Below are 24,910 nucleotides of genomic sequence, written 5' to 3'. Positions count from 1 at the left end.
GCCTCTGTATTGTTCATCTTGCATGTGTGTGTGTGCAGAGAGGTGAATTCAGATGGCTAAAAAGCATGCAAATATTACAAATGTTGTTTTCTCCCAATAATGTAGTTTATGGCTTATAAAAACAGTTGTTTTTCTTATGGGATTCTAAAAAGCTAGTTTTATTTTGGGTGGGAGAAAAATGTAGCTCATAAATATTTTTATTTTTCCTCAATTGAACCTTGTGTAAAAAAAAAAAAAAAGAAAAAAGAAGACTGTTCATTCCAAGGTCTGTGGAAGCCAGCTGGATTCCAAAGTACTAGTGTTATGAAAGCCCATTCAGAAAAGCACATATGAATTTAATTTACTGAGATAGGCAATTTTATTGTTAGTTTCACTTCTGACCCTTCTCAAAATCACAGAAAACCTCATATGAAGCTTAATTTGGGGGTTTAAATCAGTGTGCTCAGGGGTGTGAATAAAAACTGAGTGGGCTGACAAGGCACATCCGTGGAAACAAGACCATTTGCCCAGGTAGCCAGGATCACTCTCTGCCCATCCTGGTCCCGGGAGCCTGGACTGGTGAACACCTAGGCTTTCTCATGGGCTGGGCAAAGGGGCCCCAGCTGCAAACTCTGGGAGGTTTATTTCCATGATGCTTTATTGTTCCTAAAGCACATTATAAAAGTAATATATGTTTATTATGGAAAAATGGAAACTACCAAAAATCAAAAAGAAATTCTAAATTATTTACTCAGGGAAACATACTGGTTAATTTCTTTCTAGCCTTTTCCTAGTAATATATCTACTTAAAAATAACTGAGAATATACTGAATTATGGTTTTGCTACTCACTTTATTTCAATAGATCTTAATAATTTCCCTATGCCATTAAGAATTCTTTTACATGGCTACCATTAATAGTTATACAGCGGTCTATTCTGTGGATATACCACAATGAATTCCATCAATATACCCTGTTTGGACACTACCTATTTTTCCATTTCTTTAATTAGAAATGATATTGGGATGAACACTATACACACACACTGCTGTTCACAGTGCACCAATCAGGATAAATTCTGAGGATAAATTCCTCCAGGTGAGTCTGCTGAGCCAGGTTTCAGAGATCTTGCGCACTCTAGGGACTCCGATGTGCACCACCTGTCTCCACTCCAGAGTTTATACTAGTTGACACTTCCACTGGCAGTATCAGGGAAAGCCTGTTTCCAGAACCTGCATCACCACTGGGTATGGCATTAAAAACAAAACAAAAATTAACAACGTAAAACACGTTTATTGAGATAGATGATCCTCATTTTACAGATGAGAAACTGAGTCAATAAGTAAACAACTTGGAAACAGAACCTGTACTCAGGCTCACCTGCTGGCTCATTTAACCCTGAGGCCCCCCACCCACACTGGTATGTGGGGCACACAGCAGATCTGACAGGACTTACTGGTTGGTTCCCTTATTTCCCAGGTCTGCTGAGAGCTGGAATCTTTAGGTTGGTTGCAGACTCCAGTGGGGTTTCAAAGCTCCTTCAGTTTACCCCACTGTATAAGTGGCCTAACTTTCTCCTATATTCCCTGAGATGAAAATGAATGGGAAGTGAAGGAGGAGAGAAGTGGGGGAGTGGGGGACAGAGAGGGGGAAGGAAGAGGAGCAGCAGACCTGGGATGTGATATGAGGAGCAATGCCCTGGGAGCGCCTGCTGTGCAGTGGGAGACAGCTAACAAGGCAGCAACAATTTGTGCGGTGCGACAGAGGAGACGGCAGTCTGCGGGCACTGATGGGCAGTGTGTGGGCGTGCAGGGAAGGTTCTAGAAAATGTTGTTCAAACTGAGACCTAGCAGACAGGTGGGTACTGGGCAGCAAGGGAGAGAAGCGTATCTTGGGCAGGGAAGCAGCAGGCGAGAAGGAAGGCCGAGGGTGGAGAGCAAGGTGCGGTCCACACACCTGGGGTGCAGCACAAGTGGCAGGCGTGCCAGAGAGCAGAGAGTTTAACAAGGTCTCATGGACACCTGAACACTCCTCTGGGCAAGTGTGGAGTCAACAAAGTTTTCTATTGTTGACAGAGTGGAGGAAAACAATCAGATCTGCTTTTCAGACGGATCGCTTCCCCTGCCAAGGTGACCAGCAATGAGACAAGCTCCCACGTGCTTAACAATGGAAGTTCATGTTGGGTGTTTTTGAGGAATCATGAACACTGCACCACACAATTTTTATCAAATGCTAGTTAAGAGACACAGAACTCACCTAACTTGTCCTCGAATCTACCTAGCAGATATTCCAATGTATCTTGGTGGGGCGAATCCCACTAGCAGAGAGCATGCACCGCCCTCTCCGGGCGGCTCTCGGGTAGAAGGACATGGGCAGGGTCTCAGTGCGCATTTATTGGATCAGTTATTTTTGGCCCTAATTTGTCTCTCCCAAGTCTCCTTTTCATGAGGGTTTTTTTTGGGGTAGGATAACTTTGTCATGTTTTATATAGCTTTACAAGTTAACTGAAGCCTTGTTTGAAAGAAGGGAGAGTAAGAGATAAACAAAGCATTTATCTAGATAAACAGCAGGACTGTACAATGAAAATACATCAGTGAAAAAAGCAAAGAATTCTTTTTGAAACTGCCATGTAGGGAGAGAATTTGCAAGAATAATGGTTCTGGGATAAAGAGAAGATCTATCAAGTAGATTATTTTTTAATCCAACATGAGGAAAAACTAGATTGATCACATGCAAAATATTTTTAAAGATTATTGGTGCACTTGTGCATCTACAATGGTTTCTGTAATGACCTTTATTAAGAAGAGAAATTAGTATTTCTGAGGGAGTGGTTCTCCCTGAAGTGAATTTGTATAGCAAAGAGCAGAAAAGCAGGTGAAGGGGGTATGAAGATACTACAATATTCTAATTTTCCATAAAACAATTAATGTTTGAGTAAGGAAAATAGCTGTATTTGATGGAGGGGGGATGATGGCAGAAAAAAAATGTAGTGATTTTCTTGAACTAAAAAAAATTTTTCTATTTATTCACTCACTCATGCAAATAGGTTTATGGCTCATGCTGAGGGTTGAATGATGATCTATTTCCAAACTCATATCCAAAACTGAATTACATTTTAAATTGACATATCCTTCTACCAAGCATCAGTGCCTGGGATCTTTCTACTTCTGCCTTTCCTGCCCAAGGCTACTGTAGAAAAGGAACTAATAGACTATGAGTGAGGGAAATTTGTCAACATGTTTCTATGAATTATTTATTCCTCCTTTAAAACATATTTCTTTGTTTACTAAACACCAATCCTTAGTAGCTTGATCAAAGTGGAATTTTCTATAAAAATTAGAAACAAATGAGAATATACAAGCTTTAATTTGATTTCTATTTATTGCACTTAATAAATGCAATTTAAATTACCTGACTTTTAAAATAATTTGCTGGAGAAATATGGCCTTTCTGTTTAAGTAATGTGTCAGAGAAAGCTACAAAATGTTATATTACATCAAGAAAGCTTTATATTTTAAGCAGCCCTGCAAGTAATTGGTTTAAACAAAAATTAATCTCATACTTTTGGGTCATTATTTCAGAATAAATGATTTTTAAATTACAAAATAAAATTTCCTTTCTTCAAAACAAAAGAAAACCCCAAACTTTAATCAAACCAAGTCAATTTAACTTTAATTTCATGTGTAAATTGAAATTTTGACATTTGAGCTTTGGTTTGAGTTCCTGGGGAAAGCCTCTACAGATAACTATTCTAAAAATGTCTCCCCAGAATTTTATTTAGGAGTTTTCTATTTTTGAAGAAGTCTCAGGTTATAGATACTGCAAGGTAGCAGAGGACTGATGCAAATTTGCAATTTAAGGAATATGTGAAGAAAATGAGGATAGGAAATGTATTTTTTAAAAAAATTTATACAACAATGTTCAAAAAGCTATCACTTCCATAAAAATGATGGTGACCTACTTAAAAATTAAATGTCTAAACATGTTTGAAAGAAATTCAAGAATAAGGAAGTATTTTGGACATAGATATATTCATAACATGGGGACTATGGCATGTATTAGAAAAACTTTTTTTTTTTCCAAGGAGAAAAAGCAGGTTTGAGCTGAATGACAATTTGAAAATTGCAAGAATCTTAATATAGAATCTTAATATAGAAATCTTAATATATAAATAAGAAAAAAAAAGCTAAGAGACATTTACTCTATTGCTGATCTCCAAGATTCAACCTTCTAATCAGGAAGAAGCACCGGGTGATTAAAAAAATTAGGCTACATCAATCCAGTTTAAATTAAGGATAAGCTATTTGTACAAAGATTGGAATTTTCAGAGGAACAATTCCTATTGTTTGATCCCATTCATGAAAATGAAGTTTCCAGTGTAAGAGTCCAGTCTCAGTGCAGTCCTCAAACTTGAACTCAGGGACCACCGACGAATTCCTCTGTTATCCCAGCTCCTGAACACCTGCTACACGGGAGACACATGCTTTTCCTTTTTTCCAGGTTGAGCCAGATGGTTTAATTCTTTCACTCCCTATCGTTTTAATTTATAAGATTGTACAAAAAAAGAAAGAAGCAGCTTAGCTCAGCTACGTAAAGTATGCGTGAGCCCACCTCCTGCACAGGGACAGGGCCTGCAAGCACACACCTCCTCAGGGACAGGCTGGCAGCGCAGGGAAGGGGAGTGGCCACCCGAAAAACGAGAGTTGTGAGGACCGTGGGAACTGCTGCTCAGGTCTGGATGGCAGATACCATGAGGAAATGTGCCCAAAAAGCCCAGGAATCTGGGACATTATGTTAAATTTTTCTATTTTTAAATGTTGGCAAATGTCGAAAAGCGCAGCTGGCCAGATGAAAAGGGCTTCTTCAGGATCTGGCCTGCGGGCTGCGGGTTCGCAGTCTGTGGTCTAGGTGGGGAAAGCCCCTCTGTGACACACGTCAGCTCCCGGGCCCTGGTTAGAACAGACGAACACACCCTCCCCCACTCGCTCCTCCCAACACTCTCTGTCTTCCGTGTGAGCACTGCCTCTTCACCCTCTAAGATGCAGCCTAGACATCGACACAAGTCCTCCAGAAACGTTCTCCCTCAGCCTCTTTCCTTTCCTCTCCCTTCCTGTGGGTGGTCCACACACCCTGTGGCTGGCACAGCACTTCTCTGTCCTTAGGAACACAGGTCTGTGGCCCTGCCTCCCCGGCCCATCACAGCCTACCTCTTTTAGTGCCTGTACTTTGTTCCATTCATCCGTCTGTATATTCCCTGTGCCCAAGACGGGGGCCCAGAATGCTGGTTGAAACAAACTTACAAACCATGCAAGAGAACACTATCTTACGACTCACGGTGGCTCACCAAACACTAGTCAATGGGAAGAGCATTTGATCATGTCAAAACTTTCCCATCACCTTATTTGAAAAGAGAAGGAAATAAAGTATAGGACATTAGGCTAAATGACTCCAATTATTAATAAAAGGTGTTTGCTCCTATGACTTCTTAAGTGGCTACAAGTGATCAACTTAATTACTGTGATGTGATTAACTCTTCATATTTATATTTATTAAAATATCTAAATATCTGTGGTTATAAAAAGGGACATGAGAACTGCAGAATCCCCCACCCCCAGGACTGCTGTCCATAAATGTTCACAATTCAAGATACTTCAAAATTGTTATAAACGCTTTCTTTTCTCCTGTGACATGGAGAGAAAGGACTATCTTTCAGTGAGCATCTCGCACACCTGTTGTGACAACCAAGTGTGACCAATATACATAAACTTTTTGTTGACTCTTCACATTGTGATTCATGATGCTGAAGGGTTTTATTTTAGAGCTAAGTTCTCTATGTTAACACTACTATTATTAAGTCGAGACCAAATTTGTTCTTCCTGCCACTTCAAATGACCAGTTAATGCTAAAACAAGAAATCTCGATATGTAAAAAAGTTTATGTTCTTATTACATTTGCAATATATCCACACCAAGAGACTAATCATAACAATTTCTAGAAAGTCTGCAGAGCTTTAGCCTGGTCCGGTGCACGTCCACTGGGCTGGTGTGGCTGGTGTGGCTGGTGATGGATAACGTCCCTGCTCCCCTGCAGCCCGCAAAACGTTTACATTTGCTTAAGTGCTTACTGGTAAAACCTTCAGTAAATTTGAAAAATGTCTCCTGTAAATCCCTATAATACTTAAGCTAAACCCTGTTCTTTAAGTTAATAATGCCAGCTAAATAACCCATTTCATTTTGAAAACTCCATCTTCGTCATTTGTTGGAAAGCCAGGTATTGGCCAGCCCCGATTCCAAGTGTTTAAATTTATCCTCTCTAAAGAACCTTTCACTCTGCCCTTATCGTTCTATCTCTCCAGCATGCAGCCCACACCCAAAACTCAGAAGTTATGGATCACTCTCATCTGATCCATTAAGCTGGGACAACTAATGCTGACATGTATTATTTCCCTGTCAACAACACCAAGATGAAAAATGGATAATCAAAGGTGACATAATCAAAATACAGATGTGTTTTAAAATAACAAGGAAGAAGGCCTAGCCCAGGCCCCACTTCTGCAGGAGGGTTTCACTGTCTGTCCTTACCCGAATCTTCTTTCTGACCTCCCAGAGAACTGCTTGTTTGCACCAATTCACTCATTTCACTCAATACATATTTATGGGCTCCTTTGTCCTGTCTGCTAAGCATTTTATGCATCTGGCTAATTTTTTTCACTGAGATTATAAGCATTTTAAGCATTATAAAAACAGGACTGACAGTACTGGTAACATTATAGGTAATCAATAAATTCTTAATGAATTGAATTAGACAAGGGAATTATTTAATTCTAAAATGTATTAGGCCTTAACATTCTTAAGATTAAAAGATTAAATTAGAATGGATCAAAAAAAGGTTATTACTTAAAAAATACATGTGTAAAATATATTACAAATTTAAGTCTGAAGGGTCTCAATTTGGATAAAGATGGCAGATTAAAGATGTCTGTAGCCATATGTCCTCTCTAAAAACCAAGAGAAGAACATAAAACAGAATATTTCCACTTTGAGAGAATCAGGAACCACTCCAAAAGTCCCTGCCAAATACAGGGCAGACAGTGAGAGAGGATACATACCTGAGGCGAAAGATGACTCAGTAACAATTACATTTAAGAACCTCTACCTTGGGCTTTGACTGCAAAGGATGGAAAGAATTTGATATAATGTGTGTGTACTGAGGTGGGAGCTGGATTTATATGCTGGAAATATATGGGTGCTGGAAATACACAGGTGCAGTGGGGCCAGGGCCTGAGATGCCTGTCTGGCCGAGTGCAGGCTCGACTTACGCAGACACAGCGCTGGAAGGGGCAGCCTTGGGTGCTGTCTCCCTCCCCCAACTGTCTCCATACTCCTTCCACTGCCACACTCCTTCCACTGACTGAACTAAGCTCGGGCAATCCAATGTTCTGTCACAAGGCTTTGGAACTGGGACAGAGCACTCAGCTGGAAGACCTTGGGGGCAAAGGCAAGGTTACCCTGTTGAAGATGCATCCATTTAAGTGAAAGTGGGATCAGGAGAGCGAGTCAGAGAGAGAGAACAATGAAGTGGAAGTAAAGAGAAAAGCAGAGATAAACAGTGAGAGTGGGAGCTAAACCCTAACTGGTGAACTGGTGAGCACGCCATTCTTCCCAGAAGTCTGGCTACAAAAAGGGGAGAACAGAGGAAACACTACATGTGGCAGCTTAATTTAACAGACTTTTCTCTAAGATAGAAGGTCCGCTTATCCAAATATTATGTCAGAAGGAAAGGACCTGATGGGGCAGTGGCGCTGGAAGAGGTACTGAGGGAGATCCTGAAGAGAGGCCGAGTGGAGCACCTGCTTTCAGGCAAGCTGGAGTCTAGGTCTTAGAGCATGCAGACCGCAAAGGAGAGGCAGGGTCCCACAGGCCCTGCACGCCCTCAACAGCTTCCAGACACAGGTGTTGGATTCTGGCAGCCACTATCTGCTGTGGAAAAATGCTTAGTCCTCCTATGAAGAACTGAGAGGTATCTTAGGAAAAACTAGAGAGGACATTCATGTGGAACTATGAACCTTTGACCCCTAGGACTATGTGGAACCTCTTCCTCTGACCCCTCTCCACAACCTCCCTGACACTACCAAATCCATTTTATCCAATTATCCAATGTTACAAGTAGCCACAGAGCTTCATTAAGTGGAAGGTGTTCGAGGAACTGAATACCTGAAGGAAAGAAGTTACTGGTGAGGATATAAAAACAGCAGAGAAATGTAAGTGTCAAACCACATCTTGACTTTGCCTGTGATAAGTTCCTTTACCACGTGAGTCCAGATGACCAGCAGCATGGATCCCTTAGGCTGGGACAGGCTGTGCTTACACTCAGCCTCAGGGGAACAGACACAGAAGTTCAGCTGCAGGTTAACAGGGATGCACTCTGTGGTGAGGAGCCAAGACCAGAGGTTAAAACAGCGCCATTCTGACTCTGGAGCACTTCTCTCCAGATATCCTCAGATGCGAGTGCTGGAGCACGAGGTACCAAATGCACCGTGACTCCAAGTTCACCCACGTGCATCTGAGATGCTTCCTGTGAGGCACAATGGACTCAAACGTACCAAGTGGCCCCAAGCCATTAAAGACTCTGATAAAGAATTCTACCACAAAGGCCGCAGAGTGAAGTGAAGAGCAGAGAGCCATGGGGTCAAGTGTTGCCCCAGGAACTACATTTGGTAAATAGGACCTGCAAAAGGACGCTTCTATTAACCACTTGTGCACACAGAAGGCCACAGTGCTCTCCAGACTACACAATCAGAATAACTAGTGATTTCTGTGTCCCTGCAAGAGTAGGATGGATTTAAACATGTCATCTTAGTATAAAAATGCCTTTTCTTTTCACTAGTGAGGAAAACAGAAGCAGAAACATTTTCTGAAATAGTTGATAAGGGAGACAATCTTTTCCTTCCTTTCTTCCTCCTCCTCTTGTCACCCAACCCCATCATCTTCCTCTTCCTCTTTTTTTTTCTATGATATTTCAGACATACAGAATCGGAATTTATGTAGGCAATAAAGTGATAAAGTACTGGCCTTTGAATTATCCTTGGGAAAATGAAACAAATTACAACGTAATTTCATAGATTATATTCTCATTGAATGTTACTTTATTTGTAAAGGTTTTCCCCTTTGATTCTCAAAAAAAAATTACAGAAAATTTCTGTTGCCTAAAATGTAAAGGGTAAGTTTTATATTGTAATTGACTATTTCAAAAACAGTCAATGACCTTAGTATTCCTTTATCAAATATATTCCATGCCGTTTTCTCCATTGTCTGGAACGACACAGACAAATGGCGGCAGCCCCAGACGGATGGACAATCACATCGTGATGGGACCGATGCACGTTCACCTTCTTGGAACCCAGTGGAGCTGCAGTATATTTAAGACAGCCCTAAGGGAAAAGTATGTTATATGAAAAATTACCCTACAAAATACCCTTTAGTAAACTACAAAGTACCTGCAAGGTTATGTGTGTACAATTCCAGAAAGAGAAATGAAATAACTTTGTGCACTAAAGTTTGAGAATCATTAAATTATATTAAAAGGGGGAACAGGCCCTGGCTGGGTAGCTCAGTAGGTCAGAGCATCACCCCCATCCGAGAAGGTTGTGCTTTCGATCCCCTGTCAGGGCACAGACAAGAATCAACTGGTGAATGCATACAGAAGTGGAACAACAAATTGATGTCTCTCTCTCAAATCAATACATAAACAATTGAAAAAAAGGGAGAACAAAAAAGAAGTTTACATTGAGAGGGCTGGGTGTTCACACTCTCCTGCCTTTAGTTCGACTCTCAGTGGAGGAGAGATAGAGAATTCTAAAGGGTTTGGGTCCCTGCAGGCTCCATGCCATTCTGTCCTCAAGCTGAGCATCAGCAACCAGATGCAGGCTGTGCTTTTTGTTGTGTTGGCTGTGAGGATTTTACCAGGAAGTGGAGCTGCTGCTTTGCTGGAATTAGGCTCTCGTGTCTCCTTTGCTGTTCTACCTTATACTGAGTTATGCAGTACCTATGCAAAGCACTGCAGAATTTAAGAAAGGTGGACACTCACATAGACAGTACAGAGATACTCTTTAATGGACAAAAGTTGCAGAAGAAAAAAGAAGGGAGATGGTAGGTAGAGATGGACAGGAAGAGCAAAGGCAGAGAGGCAGGGATGGGCAAAGTCCTTCTGTGGGAGACCAGTGATCCACAGGAAGATGGGGAACAGGCACAATTTACCTGAACATGCGGGCCATAGTGGGCAGACTCATGCTCACCTTCACCGTGACCACCCCAGTCCATGCTCTCACCAGCTCCCCCCATGCCCTGGACCTGCAACAGGTGTCTCTGCTCACTGTCGTAGGCCTGCAGTCTGCTCTGAGGAACCTCAGTCTTCATCTTGGAGAGACTTCTGGAGGATGGTGATGAAGATGTGCAGCACATAGACAGCAGAGAGGGCTCTTTGTGGAGCTAGGACAGAGGTGTGCACACAGAGCACAAAGAGAGAACACCACTGCCACCTCACTGGAGCACGGAAACAGCTGTCCCTCCCAGAGGAAGGCACACTTGGTACAACACCTACCCAGGCCGTGAAAGGGCAAGGTGAGAGCCCCTGGCAGGGACGAGGGAAAGCATGTCACCTCAGTAAAAAAATCAGCTGTTCCAGTTAGTCATGGTATAACAGCACGGGGGAGTGCAGTGGGCACGAGGCAAGAAGAAATGGGGAGGATCAGATCTGGAAAGGCCTTATATGAGACAGTGAAGAACTGAAAACAAGTATTTTTCCTAACTATATTTAGAAAATCCCGAAAGTTTTAAATCAGAAATCAATGTGATCATTTAAGGAAAACCCACCGGCAGCTGAGTGGAAGAGCAGTGGAAAGGGTTCAAGAGAAGGCAGAGGGACCAGTGGGACATCAGTGGTGGTAGTCTGACACTAGAGCAGAGGGGACAGGGCAGGCACTGCCGGGGTTAGGAGGCTGAAAAGACCCAACCTGCTGGGGAGTCAGTGAGGGGAATAAGAGAAAGAGAAAGTCCAGAGTGACTTGCAGGTGCTGACTTTAGAATGTAAATCAACAAGTATATAATGAAAAGAACAGTTAGGGGGAGAAAGTGATGAATTGGGATAGATGTTAGGAATCTGAGTCACCTGCAGGGGCACCCCCAAAGCAGTGTTCAAAGGGCCAGGCTCAGGAGAGCAGCTCGGGCTGCGGCCACAGACAGTGTGGAATGGGCATCTGCGGGGGAGGGCGGGAGGAGGAGGCTGCTGACCAAGACCAACAAAGGAGCCAGAAGAGGAGGAGCAGAAAGAAAAGTCCAGCAAGGGACAGCTAGGGAGGCTCAGTCTTTACTCGCTGGTTCGTAGCATCAAGACTTCAATCCTTCTAAGTCACCCCTGACCCCCTCAGGTTGGGTGACATTCTCCTCTGTGGACCCCTGTGACTCATGCACACCCATTTTAGTGCTCATCACTGCCCCTCTGGTACCTGCACAGGGCCTGGCTGGCAGGCGTGTTTAAAAAACACATGTATTGGGTGACCTGTGCCTCTGCTCCAGAGTCTCCTCATGCATGTGTGTGGCCACCTTCTCCATGAGGCTCTAAGAGGACGGAGACCACGTTTCTTCCCTCTTTGTGAGCCTGGCAATGAGCACACTGCTCTGCGGGGACAGAGTCCTCCACGGGTGTGTCCTGGTGATGACACTGTGGGTGAAGGATTCGGTAACTGCCCACTTTCTTCCACTGAGTGCTTGTGCCAACTTAAGCATGAAAATGGAAACATGTAACTTTTACTTTCTGAGTTTTCCTTATTTGCCAAGTGTTTTGCTTTCCTCTTCCCCTTCTTCCTTGAAACTATTCTGAATTGCCTGATAAACACTGAAATATTGATTTTAAAGCAAACTTTGAAAACAGATAAAAGCTCTGCAAACAACTTTAAATTTCTCTAGAGTTTTAAACCCATTCCCCAACCATGAGGTTTTCTGTACATGATTTTCTTGATCTTACTGCAATCCGCACAACATTCCGTATGCAGTGAGCATGGCTGGAATGGCGACCCCCTTAGAGGTGAGAAGGTTGTGGTGTGGAAACATTCATTCAATGACACCTGTGCATAGTCAGATAGCATTTTTCATTACCATATGAAGAATATCTGAGACCAACATGTTTTCTATTATACATATTTTTAAAAATGGCTAATTAGCTCGATCCACTCACTGAGTTAAAATTGGATTACACCAAATCTGACTGTCTGATAAGAAGGTGATCTTCTCTGATATTCACCTTCATTGCATCACAGGAATTTGACTTAAGTGGGTTTACTCACCTCAATGTGAGTTCCTGGGGTGGGACACATGAATTCTAAGGTGTGTTCTTTGCCAGAGAATAAAAGGGGCGCTAAGCCCAACTTTCCTCAAAATGATCATTCAGAGCCAGGGTGTTTTTGCCAGAAATATCCAAACAAGTCAGTTGACCTTATTCATCTTTTCCAGTTTATAAGAAAACATGAAGATCCTGAGTGTCACTTTTAAAAAGCAATTTAAGGAGGTCTGCATTAGTGTCTACCTGATTTAGATACATCATACTTTCCATTTACATGTTTCTTCCTCCTTTGCACAAAATAAGCAGCTGGAATTTGTACACAATGGCCTTCTAATAAGGAAAATCTGTGATCATAATCCTCACCATCAGATGGCATATCACTATCACCCAAACTGGACATTGCTGAAAGTGAGAGGGAACACTATCAGTGATTCTGCTGTGACACGACAGGTGTACAGCAGGACTGTCCTGGGCAAATGCACATCAACAACGACTTGACCTTGAGCGCCCTTAGCAGTCAGACCACATGGCAGGGTACTTTCCTACATCACCTCTTTGATTCTAGCCACCACCCGATATGCACGTAACACAGGCACCTTCTCCCCTCTTTCCTTCACTGCCTGGGTCTGACCCTCAGAACAAGCTGAGCTGGAAGAGATGCATCCTTGGGCTGTTCTCTTTGGCCAAGAGCTTCCTGTTATCCAGCTGCTTCAAGGCCATAGGGTCCAAATGGTTCTCACTGGGAGCTGGTTGCTCTTTGATATTTTGTTTCTGGCTTACACTACAATGCTTTAGAACTCCATTTCTCTCCTCTACAGAAGTCAGTAGGACATTCTTCTAATATCATCACCATGTATCCCTTGTGTCCATTCTCACTTAAGAAGAGGCAGAAGTTTGGTCTCCCTTGAGTGGTGTTTTCTTCTCACGGCCAAGACAGTTGTAGAGACAATTACATGTCATTATTTGGAACTCAGGGTGTGGGGTCACATGGCCTAGGCCAATTTTTTGCTCTGCCAGCAAAAATATTCCTAACACTTGGGTCCACCGCTTTCTCACCAGAACACTGAGAGAAATTGAACATTGTTTGTCTCGAGTTTACTATTATGATGTATGTAACTGTGCTGCCAGCAGTTAAAGTGGGCTGAAATTCACAGTGCAATCTCACTACCTGAATTTGATAGGCTTGTCTTGTGATCTTATCAGTCATTTGTCCCAGATTCTATTTTTTGTAACCCTGCCTTTCATCACCTATTTCTCTATTTTACTATGACAGTGTTAAGATATGGCTAATCCTTTCTGGAATAATGAATAAATTGAATGGGCAGACAGAAAACACTATCTTCTGTCTTTGCTCTGTAAGGTGTTCAAGTGTGCACGCACTGGCCACATTTTTCTGGAAGACAGGACTGCGAACACAGAACGGCTGGGCCCCGACAGGTGCACATGAACAAAGGGCTCCTTTAGATCATTTCTCCAGGTCCTCAAAAAATCTCAGAACAACTAGTGCAGGCACATGTTTCTTAAATCACACATTTCAAAGTAAACTTGCAATCACTTTAACAAGTCAATGAAATATGTTTTCTCCATAAAATTTATAGAATGTCTTTATAATGGATAGAAACCAAGCTACGGACACAGGCTGAAAGAGCTGTCAAAGGCAAGACTTCCAAGGCTTTCTTTCCCAGACCTGTTCTCCTCCTACTACTGCTCATCGACAGTGCCAGGGACTCACCCCTTACGCGCTCAATGGTTAACAGAATCCATGCAGTTATACAGGCTCAACAAGGCCTATCAGCCCAAATCAAATGGGGCACTAAATACCCAAAAGAGCATTTCAAAATAAACTGGCTGTACTTTGTACATATATGCCCAATAGCCATTTAAACGAGAGAACCACCAAAGGTGAGAGAGAAATGTTAATAGACACAAGACTTTCTACTACACCCCCACAGATACCCACTCATAAAATGTTTGCGTAGCAGATAACAGTTTAGTGCATTGTAGTAAACACTGACAGGATACAAAGTCTTCAGTTTTAAAATTATACTTCTCAATGCAAGATTCCTGCCCTAGACTCTTAACATCTCTTGTACCTACTTAGTAAAATAGATCCTAGATATAAAAATAAGTTTGAATCTGTTTTTCAGGCCTATAGTTTCCTCTCTAAAATAGAAATTAAGGTTATCACAAGGGAGATTCTGCCTGGGTCATCTTGCAAACAGAAGATGAAGTTAAAGCCTCATTAATATCTGTGCCGTGGACTCTCTATTTGAAAAAACTGCACCGTGGACCCCACCCACCAGGGCTCTGTCCAGGAAGTGCTGACAGATTTTGCTGTCCTGAGTGCAGGAAGTGACCGTCCTGGGCAAAGGCAGATGTACTCCTAGTAGAATGACTGGTTTTTATCTGATGTGACTACTGTGAGTAGCCTAATGACTACTTGCTAGGTCTATATCCCCTATATCTAAAGAAGAGTACAATTTGACTGAGGAAAAACAACTGAACAGAGTTTTCAAATAAGTCACAAACCTACCCATGACTTAGCCAGTGGCGAGAGACACTTTTAGCTTTTGACATGGGTTACAGAGTTAGCAGTCTCCCCTAAAACAACTTGTCTCAAAAGTACTCTGACATTTTCTAAATATAAATATAGCAGATAGTGTTATTTATATTTCAAAAAAGGAAATAAAATATAAGGAGGTGAGATTTCTGTTCTTATACACTTTCATCTGGCTTTATTGCTCTTTTCGATAAAATGGTATTTTAACGTCATTTAAGAATTGAATGGTAAAAACAGCTAATATTAAAAATCACTTTTACATAGACTTACTGATTACACCTGCATTTGTTTTCTTTATTGTTTTATTAAAGTGTGTGATTATTTCATCCACAAGTGTTACCCCACTAAACCTAAGGCTCCAGGGGGACATTTCCGGGAAATATGAAGAGAGGCTTCGCTGATTTGAAAAAACCATTTGGCTCTTTTTGTTCTTCTTGGCTTATGATAATCTACTGGGTTAAAAATATTTTAAATGCCAGTTCCAAGGCCTCCAGGAAGTAAACTTTTTAATTATTAACCATTAGTGGTATTAAAATATTTATATGCCCTTCAGTTCTACGTAACTGACTTTGGTGGCACGGAGAGGAACGGAGGCGGCAGTTTACCAGGCACTCGCAGACAGCAGCAGTACTGGTGCCTCTGAAAACACAAGGCTTCAGAGACAGCTTTCTTCTGTGACCCGCTATGGATTTGTCAGAAATCATTTGTGTGAATGGAAGGAATTTACCACCACAAGTGAAACCAGTCCGAGTCTCAAAACTGACTAAGTAAGAGATCTATTGTCTGGGTTACTCCCACAACAAAGCTGCAAATCTTAGCCATTTTTAGTGCTCTGCAGTGCATTCTGGTCAGAGTGGAAAAGCACTGTGTTTGCACACCAATGTGTCCCTTTAGGGGTGTGTTATTTTCAGTTCACAACTTAAGGTAAAAGACTGGGAAATGATTCAGGATGAACAAGCAAGTGCATTCACTTATATTAGTTTCTGTCAAGTGAAACTTATATTTATAATTTTACCTGATTTGTCCACGAACCAGAGGTCTGTTCTTTGTCCTATTCATGTTTGAATCAAATGGCACCTCAAAAAACTGCAAAGAAGTTGAAAAAAGATAGAAAACATTAAATATAAAGTGACACAAGTCTTCTGCTTTAGTTCTACAAATTTTTCCACAGTAAATTTGATTTTAATTTTGATTGTACAAATTAACACTCTTGGTCCTCTTTGGAGGAAAAGTTTCCTGGGGCAGATGCATTTTAAAAAGTAGACGCATTGTCAGGAATACATACAGTTCCTCCTTTATCTGCTTTGAAAACCACTTGTTAAATGTACAGCTGCATTCTTCAAAGCCACTGTTTCAGGCTGTAAGAGGGACATTTTCATCCTGTTTGACATACACTGGTTTTGCTTTTGCTTTATCTGAAGTTAAATGTCTGGAAGCTGTAACTGAGTGCCAAGCCTACTAGGTGAGCCCTGACAGCTGTGATGTGTCAGTTCAGCGAGCCTGGAACTAGGCTGCCTGGAATTCCCCTTGCTGTACAGCTGCTGTAGGTTAGGGAGAGCCACAAGTGGCACCTGCATGAGATCTGAAAGGTGGAAATACAGCAGCAGCCAGGCTTACACGTGGAAAGTTGGTGTAAGGTCAGGCACTAGTGCAGCTCACACAACTGTAGATCTGTTGGTTTGCCTTATTGGCTTGGAGCAGCTATAGCTTCTGTCTGCTTCTCATAGTCCTGGGCCAAGCCTACATGCTGTTCCCTGAGGAAGGGCCCTAGCTTTTCTGCAGGTCACCTGCATCATCCAAGTTGTAGGCTAGGAAGTGAGACACAGTTCCAATCTGTTCTTATGAGATTCAGCTCAACCTTGCAGGTGCCAGGCTGCTCTCACTTTCTGCTACTTTCCTGATTGATGGCTTTGCTTATGTCAGACCAGCACCAGGTACAGGTTTGCCGATATTACCAAGACCGCTTAACCCCTGGGGTCACACCAGGCCTACCCTATACCTCATTCCACATACCCACTCACAGTGATTCTGACCTTCTGACCAAACCCTGACTAATACCAGCTTCTTCTCTATTACTTTCAATAGTGCCACTATTTAAAAGCATTTAACTTTTCAATACGTTCATCTTATCTTATGATCTAAATGGCAGGCTTCCTGACATACCTGAATTTACATTCTTTTTTTTTTAAGATTTTATTTATTAATTTTTGGAGAGGGAAGGGAGGGAGACAGAGAGAGAGAGAGAAACATCAATGTGCGGTTGCTGGGGGTTATGGCCTGCAACCCAGGAATGTACCCTGGCTGGGAATTGAACCTGCAACACTTTGGTTCACAAGCTCGAGCTCAATCCACTGAGCTACGCCAGCCAGGGCTTGAATTTACATTCTTAATGTTAAAGAGAGCTATGCAAATAGGCACTCAGTACGTAATTTTTTAAATAAACCATCAGTGCAAAAAACACGTATCATTTTAAAATAATACATAAATTTAAGTGTTAAAAATTCTTTGCCTCTAAGAATCTATAATCTTTATTGAATAGTTCAAGTTACATGCAATTAAATGTTTTGTCTGTTTACTCCCTCTCTCCATGCCCCCAAACTCAAACAAGTTGCATAGGTATTTGAAATAATCTTTCCTTCCTGACTATTAACTTAATTTCACAGGACTAATGAGGATTCCAATTACAGATGACATTATTGAGATGCTGGCAAGGTCAGAAACTCGTGGATAAGTCACTATCTTGGCAGTTCTCAAGTCTGTGTGTAAGTAAGTGTGGGTGCACAAGCAAATTCCTGCTTCAGGAATTCTAGTGAATTATTTTATCCGAATGAAAACATATATCACTTTTTTCTATATTTCTGGTGAATCAGCCACCTGAAGGTGAGAGCTGAGGTGTAGCATGTGTCCATTGAATCCCAGGGCGCTGTGACTGGGCAGCAGCTCCCGACTCCTGTGAGTGCTTCAATTCTTCAGGACAAGCAACGTCTGGGGAGGAGAACAGTGTTGACCGAGACTCAGGATTCACATGAGTGAGGGCTCGGCAGTTCTTCCAGCACAGAGGGACAGGAGCTCATCATGCTACTTCATTCAGTTTTTCATGTATTTTCCATAGTGCCTTTTAGTCAGGTTTACTGCTTTGGTTTAAATATTTAAACCACAGTTTCAAAACATAAGCATAGTACATTTAGATGAGAAATTTAAACACTCTAGAACCTATAGTTTGCTTTAGTCTATTCACAATTTTTCCTATGCTTCGTCAATTTTTAAAATATTACCATTTCAGCTGGATCCAACTACTTCTGAAGAAGTGAGGTAAAACTCCTCTTCTAGGCATTGAAAATGGAATGCAAGTACAGTATTACCAACCCTTAGAATACAAATGTCCTGTTCTGTCCCTTTTTAACACTTCCTCACTACTCCCAATACCATCAGAAGCGATGTGCTGCGGTGAGCACAACCCGGACAGCGGCCCAGACCGCACTGCTTCGGGGCCGGCCAGCCCGGGCTCACCCTGCCTTCTTTCAGGAGGCTCTGTTCTCTGGGTCCCAAAGGGACATGTGTCCAGATACGTTCTCTCCCTCCCTCTCTGCCCCCGGCAGTGATTGGTTTACCAAGTGGGTATCCGATTCAAACTGGGCTAATGGAAGTTCTTCCGGGAATTTACAACTAAAGCCCTGGAAAACATGCCCTCCCTCCTCTTAGGTTGCCTGTGCCCACAAAACGTGACATAAGGGGAGTGGAGGAGAGACCCAACCTTGACTCCTTGGGACAAGTCATGTCCATGGCTCCAGCTCTGCTCTTTCCACTTTAAGTTAACCTTGTGTGAGTCTATACCTCTTGCACCCAATGTCCTAATACATGAAGACTAAACATTTTAAACATCTGAGCTACGTATGGTAGAGAAGTAAATGCCATGATTTTTCCTTCAGAACACAACTTATTTTTTTGTCTATGTTACATTTTCAAAAGAAGTTTTTCTAGTCTTCATAAAAATCCATCAATCTTTTGGGATTATATTCATTCAAAAAAATTTCCTTTTTTATTCAAGTTCATAATCTCACCATCTTCCTTCCAGTCAGTCAGATAATCCTCCCCATTTCTTGCCCTCCAGCAATCTGATGATCTGTTATATCACTCAGGCTCTTGGGGTTGCAAATAATAAAAACAAAAACCAAAAACTTAAAGTAGCTCAAATTAAAATGGGGCTTTATCTCTTACAACAGGGTTGGACCTACTTTTACTTTTTTTTTTCTTATCATCACTCAAGGACATTTTTTCCCCATTGCTTTTACAGAGATAGAGGAAGGGAGAGACAGAAACATCGATGTGAGAGAGAAGCATCGATTGGTTGCCTCCCCTATGCATCTGAACTGGGGATGCTAGTGCCCAGATCCAGACTGGGCTGGGGGATCAAACCTGCCACCCAGGCCTGTGCCCTGACCAGAAATCGAACCCACCACCTTTTTGGTTACAGGATGATGCTCCAACCAACTGAGCCACATGAGCCAGGGCAGGGCTACATCAGCTTTTAGATACTACTGGATTCAGTATCAAGTGTGCTATCAGGACTCTAGCTTGTTCCATCTTTTGAATCTGCATGGCGTATTCCTGCGTGCAGGCTCTCGCCATGAAGCAGGCAAACCGTCAGACAGTCCCAGACTCTCATCCTCCCAGCAAGCCTGGCAAAGAGTGAGCTCCTGGTGGCTCCATACATCATCATGGCCATGGCTCAAGGTGACTGTCTTGTGAGTCTGGGAAGTGTGTTGGTGGAGATAGATACAATGACATAGTACCCCTCTCAAACTACAAGCATTATTTTTTCTATAGGAGAGAAAAATTCTATTACCAGACCAAAGTGGGAGGAGTCAGGCAGACAGATGTAGTGAAATTATTTATAACTTACTATAGAGCTGACAACCCCAAATCATTTCATATCACATGTCACACATATAAAATAACTTGCCTATCATAGAAAGAGTACTCCTAGTTTAAGTATCTGAAAGTTAATAATCAATAAAACATAATAAATTTATATTAACCTCTGTTTCATAATTGGTTTAATAATTGTACTTAATAGAGTAGTAAATGGATCATTTTCCCCCTCACAGTCACATGATTAAGATACAGGGCACTATTATACCAATGGATAAATATTTACTGAATGCCTATTATAACCTGTTTGTTTTCCTATTACGTTTTTGTATTAGTAGATTATTACTGCAAAGAAATGATGCTCAGATATAGCATATGAACAGAAATCCTTCTAAAAGACACTATACACTTAGGATATTATCGAATTTTATAAGCTAAAATGCAGATACCCAAAGTGGAGAGAAATATAACTTGGTCCAAGTGACCAAGTTTTTGTCCCTACTTTGATTAATTATGCCCTAGGAAAAAGTAGATGGATTCTAGGGATGTTTGTCAGGCTCAGAAAATAATGGATGTGATAATGAGGTGCAACTCTTTCTTTCTCTATGCCAAATAATGAGAGCAACATTCCTTCTAAATACTCAGTAGAAACCAAACATTCAAACTCCATCAGAGTTTGTTTTTCCATCCATCAAGTGTTTGTCATTCTAATACGGCTAACAGTTTCCAAAATCCAAGATAGCATCTCAATCAGTCTCAGACCAACTTAAAGGGATGTTAAACAAAATAAATAAGTAAAGTCCAGAGGAGCACCTTTTCCAGCAGGATTCTACATATCATTACTTTCAGCTTCCCAATCAGTTAAAACACCTATTCAGCCATTGCTCTTTCATTGTGACCTGTGTTTCATTGCCACACCTAGAGTAAACAGATTAAGGAAGACTCAGTGTTCCCTGTCGACGTTTCCCCAGGAGCGTTTGAAATAAGAGCACATGTGTGCCTGGCATTCCTCAGAAGTGGCTTTTCACCTCATGTGGTGACTGGGGCATATTCTCCTTTCTCATTAGGCTGTATTTAAAAGCTTCACCCTTAAAGAAAAATAATAAAAATGTATAAAAGGTCACCCAACACTTATCAGAGGCCTAAAGTACCACATCCTGTAAGTAAAAAAACCCAGAAGGTCACATTGGTTTTGAGCAGCTGCAGAAAGGGCATTATGGGTCACCCTTCTGCTGGAAAGAGCTCAAATTGTAACACTGCTTTGCGAAAAAAGACAAAAGTAAAACACATTAAAATATGTATAATAGTTGTCTCTGGGTAGAGACTTGTGGGGATGATTTATTATTCCTTACCTGCTGTATTTTTCAATTGTCTATAAAGCTGATGTATTTTGCCCTTAGGTAAATTCTACCTAAATGATACAAACACAACATCTGGACAACCTTTTTAGGTTAACTAGTGAGAAATTACTAAATTGATCTAGTATAAAGCCAACATAAATATAATATAGGCACAGCCCATTAAAGCCCTTCCTCCCCAGGACAAGTCATAGAAAAGACAAAATGTTGATTCTAAGTATTCCTCAGATGCATCCACTTTCCCATCCTCAGTGCCACGTCCATGATCCAGGCTGCAATTTTATTTTGCTTAGATTAAAACAGCCTCCTAACCACCTCCTGCCTCCAGCATTGGCCTGCCCCCACCAATTTTCATGCAATCCTCAGAGTGATCTTTTCAGATGCAAACCTGATCACATCAGTTTCCAGAATCAGACTCTCCCTAGGCTGCCCACTGCCCGGGGAGTGAAGTCCATGCTCTCCTGTGGGCTGTAACACTTTTCATGAAAACTCTGGCCCCTTCTCACCTCTTGTACGTGCTCCACACTATGCATTCTCAACTGCCTTTCAGCTCTTTGAGAACATGCTGTCAGCTCTTCACATACTCTGCCCGCTGCCTGTGCAGATCCATCACCGTACTTGTAGACCATACCTGTAACTATCTTAGGACCACATTCTGCTTTTCTGTGTGTGCCTCAGTAGCGCAGCTATGCTCAAAAAAGCAACGCTACAGGGCAAGAGGACTCATGGCACATTCATAATCACCAGCTGTAAATGGGCTCTTTCCACTCCCTGGCAACCTTATTAGACCTCTTAAGTCTACTTGATCTTCTCTCCACAAGGATTTCAAGTCTGGCCCACTCTCAAGCATCTGATGTCTCCTCTGTTTCCACACCCTCCCTTCAATACAGGACAGGGCCTTTGACTTTATTAAACACCAAAGTCTTCTAAGAAAACACTCTGGTTTTCCTACCATCACCCCTACTGACAGATGCAACCTTCTCTCCTCTCCGACCTAGGACTGCTCAGCCCCTTCCCCTGCACTGGCGATCCTGTTCCCTCCCACCTCCTGTTCCATCTATTATCCCTTTCTCTGAAGCATATTCAGCCTGTGTCTTTCCACTGGATTATTCCCATCTATACCTAAGCATGCTTTATTTTTTCCCCATCCCAACTCCTCTCCCAAACCACACATATGTCCCAATGCCCTTATCTGATTTGAGCAAAAGAGAGACAACAGTCTCTTCTCCTAATGTACAAGAGATTTGTTGCCCACATTCTGGCCAGCAAGATTAGGAAAACAGGGTGTGAGGGTGAAGTTAAGAACCTTCTAAAAATCTCCAAATAAGCTCAAGGGAATTTCCACTCTAACAGCTGCCAAGAACTAGAATTCAATATTTACAAAAACTATTTTAAAAAGTTAATTCTGAAGGTCAGTTTTAAAGAACAAATAAATGCATTAAAGCCCATTAAAGGGTACTCATGTGAACAGATTATTTAGACTGCAGAAAGAAAGGATCTTTTAAAACTAGGGTTTAATAAACTAAAAAATCTTTCCTCAACTAGTGCTACCTCATTATAATCCAATATGGACACAAGACTACCATACTAATAAATTCTCGTGGATTGCCCCACAACTATGAAACAAAACAGGCTTGCTTACTGACAATATTTACAACACTACAAACAGCCACAACATCCTGACCTCTGAAAGAGTTCCCTAAAATACTACAGAGTTCAAAAGCTAATATTTTTTTAAAAAAGTAGAACACGGGCATTTGTAAAAGGCAAGAAATAAGTAAAATCCCCCTTATCTGGGACTCCATGGCAAAATAATGACACAATACTCGGAAAGAAAAGGTTATACCATATGTTGAGCAATAAAACTGGCAAATCGACAGAGGTTCAAATGCTGCTGTTACATACATCTGGCCACGAGGCGGTTGGGGGTGGGGGCCAGAGAAATCATTAAGCAATCTGAGAACTCCCAAACAAAGAAACTGTAAAACTCTGCACTATAAAGCAGAGGAAGCGCACTTAATCCCGCAGGAGTTGCAGTATGTGTTTCAGCTGGGCTGTCGCTCCGCTCCTACCGACACAGCGCAGCCCAGAACCTGGGCTGACACAGTATCTGCACCAACGCCGGTGGGCATGCAGCCAGCTCGCGCCAGCGCTCCTGGCACCTGTTGGTTTAATCAACGCAGTTTTCTACACGACAGAGAGAGACAGAGGGGGGAGCAAAGAGGAGGCGGCCGGAAGGAACTGGAGAGAAAATAGGTCTCATTCATTTCGCCTATCAGAGTATACACACCTTTAAAAACAGTTACATATGCTTTCTGTAAACTTTCAATGTTAAAAGATTAACACATTTTTTCTAAGATTACAGTTTATTTTTGAACCTCAGACACCATACAACTGGAAAGGAAAGTGATTAAGTTTTATTAATAGACACCAACTTTCTACTATATTATCTTAACAAAGTGATTTGCAGCCACCAGGGCTTCGGTGATGGGGGTGGGGCAGTGGACAATTACAGTGTGCTTCAGCCCCAAGGGACGTTTCGCTGCTGCCTGTTTTCCCCACAACCCTAACACATTCTCTCCTTGATTCTCTACCATTATTTTAAAATAACTTTATGAAAATCCCCATGTTTAAAGCAAGGACAGTATATTACAAAATGTAGCTTTCTGAATTTAAGTGGAAAAAATGAATGGTAAATAAAAACAATGACTATTAGTGACAAGAGGGGAGAGGAGAGGGAATTTCAGGGGAAAAGGGGAAGGGTTTACAGGAACAAGTATAAAGGACACATGGACAAAAACTAGGGGTGGGTGGAAATGGGAGGGAGGTGGGGAGGACTGAAGGGGTTGGCTGGGATGGGAGTAAAAGAAAACAGTACTGGAACAATTAAAATTAAAAAAATTTTAAAAAATGACTATTACATGGAATAATAAATAGTAATAGAAAGAATAATCTTACATAAGATAAAAATAGCACACAAAACATATTAGAACATTTTTAAAGAGGTCTTAAGGAAACACAGATTCTGTACACTACTGTACATGAACTGAAATACTTCTAACAGCTTTTTACAGTTGTTTCTGTTCCTATATTCCCACTGTTTCCCTCTCGCCTCACTTACTGGAAATGCCTTAAATATACTTGTATATCTAAGCAGAGAGCTGGACCGAGCATGACAGAGGAGCGCCTACAGTTCCTTTGCTGAAAGACAAGAAACAGCTGAAAATTCTTTTAGTCGGGCAAGACATTTGTCGTGTGCAATGGATAGGATATTGGGTAATTTCCCAGAAACCTCAAAAGTTTACGTGCACACCTTTTTTCCTGAGAAGCCAAAGAAAACCCTGTAACATGTTACAAGGAGAGTCCCTGTGTGGGCAGAGTGCGGCATGTGCACTTGCCGGCCTTACAGAACCATCCGAAAAAACAAAGTAGTCAGCCCATACACAAACTCTTTACAGGCTTGCTGAGAGCAAACTGGAAAGAAATGTTCCCTTTTGTAAGGTATGTGGATAAAAAATCTTAACTACTAAGAGTTTCTAGAAAAGAAGATACAATAGGGTTCAGAGGTCCAGTTTGAGTTTTTCAACGGTGGCATTGAAAACTTGTTTTAATTAAAAATGGCACAAAAAGAATTTAAATATTTTTACCCTTTCCTGCCAAACATCAATTTAACCACATGAAGCAGGTGTGAACATTACAGATGACAATGTAGTACAGTAATGCATGTATGACTATGCATTTACAATTACTGTCACAATTATGAAGCTGAGATAAATGTCCTTTGGCCATCACACCCCAATATTTA

General features: G+C 41.7%; 1 protein-coding gene across 2 annotated transcripts in view; it reads right to left on the bottom strand.

Moving 5' to 3' along the window:
- LOC123809365 (protoheme IX farnesyltransferase, mitochondrial) overlaps window positions 1–24,910 on the bottom strand; it is a 153,714-nt gene that overhangs the window by 53,452 nt on the left and 75,352 nt on the right. For both annotated transcript variants that reach the window (XM_045824501.1, XM_045824500.1), the window contains exon 5: window positions 15,891–15,961. In XM_045824501.1, the coding sequence (XP_045680457.1) occupies window positions 15,891–15,961 (71 nt within the window). The remainder of the gene's footprint in view (window positions 1–15,890; window positions 15,962–24,910) is intronic.

Source organism: Phyllostomus hastatus, unplaced genomic scaffold, assembly GCF_019186645.2.
Source record: "Phyllostomus hastatus isolate PE091 unplaced genomic scaffold, TTU_PhHast_1.1 phas_scaffold_55, whole genome shotgun sequence".
NCBI lineage: Eukaryota > Metazoa > Chordata > Mammalia > Chiroptera > Phyllostomidae > Phyllostomus > Phyllostomus hastatus.
This window is presented reverse-complemented; position numbering and strand designations above follow the sequence as displayed.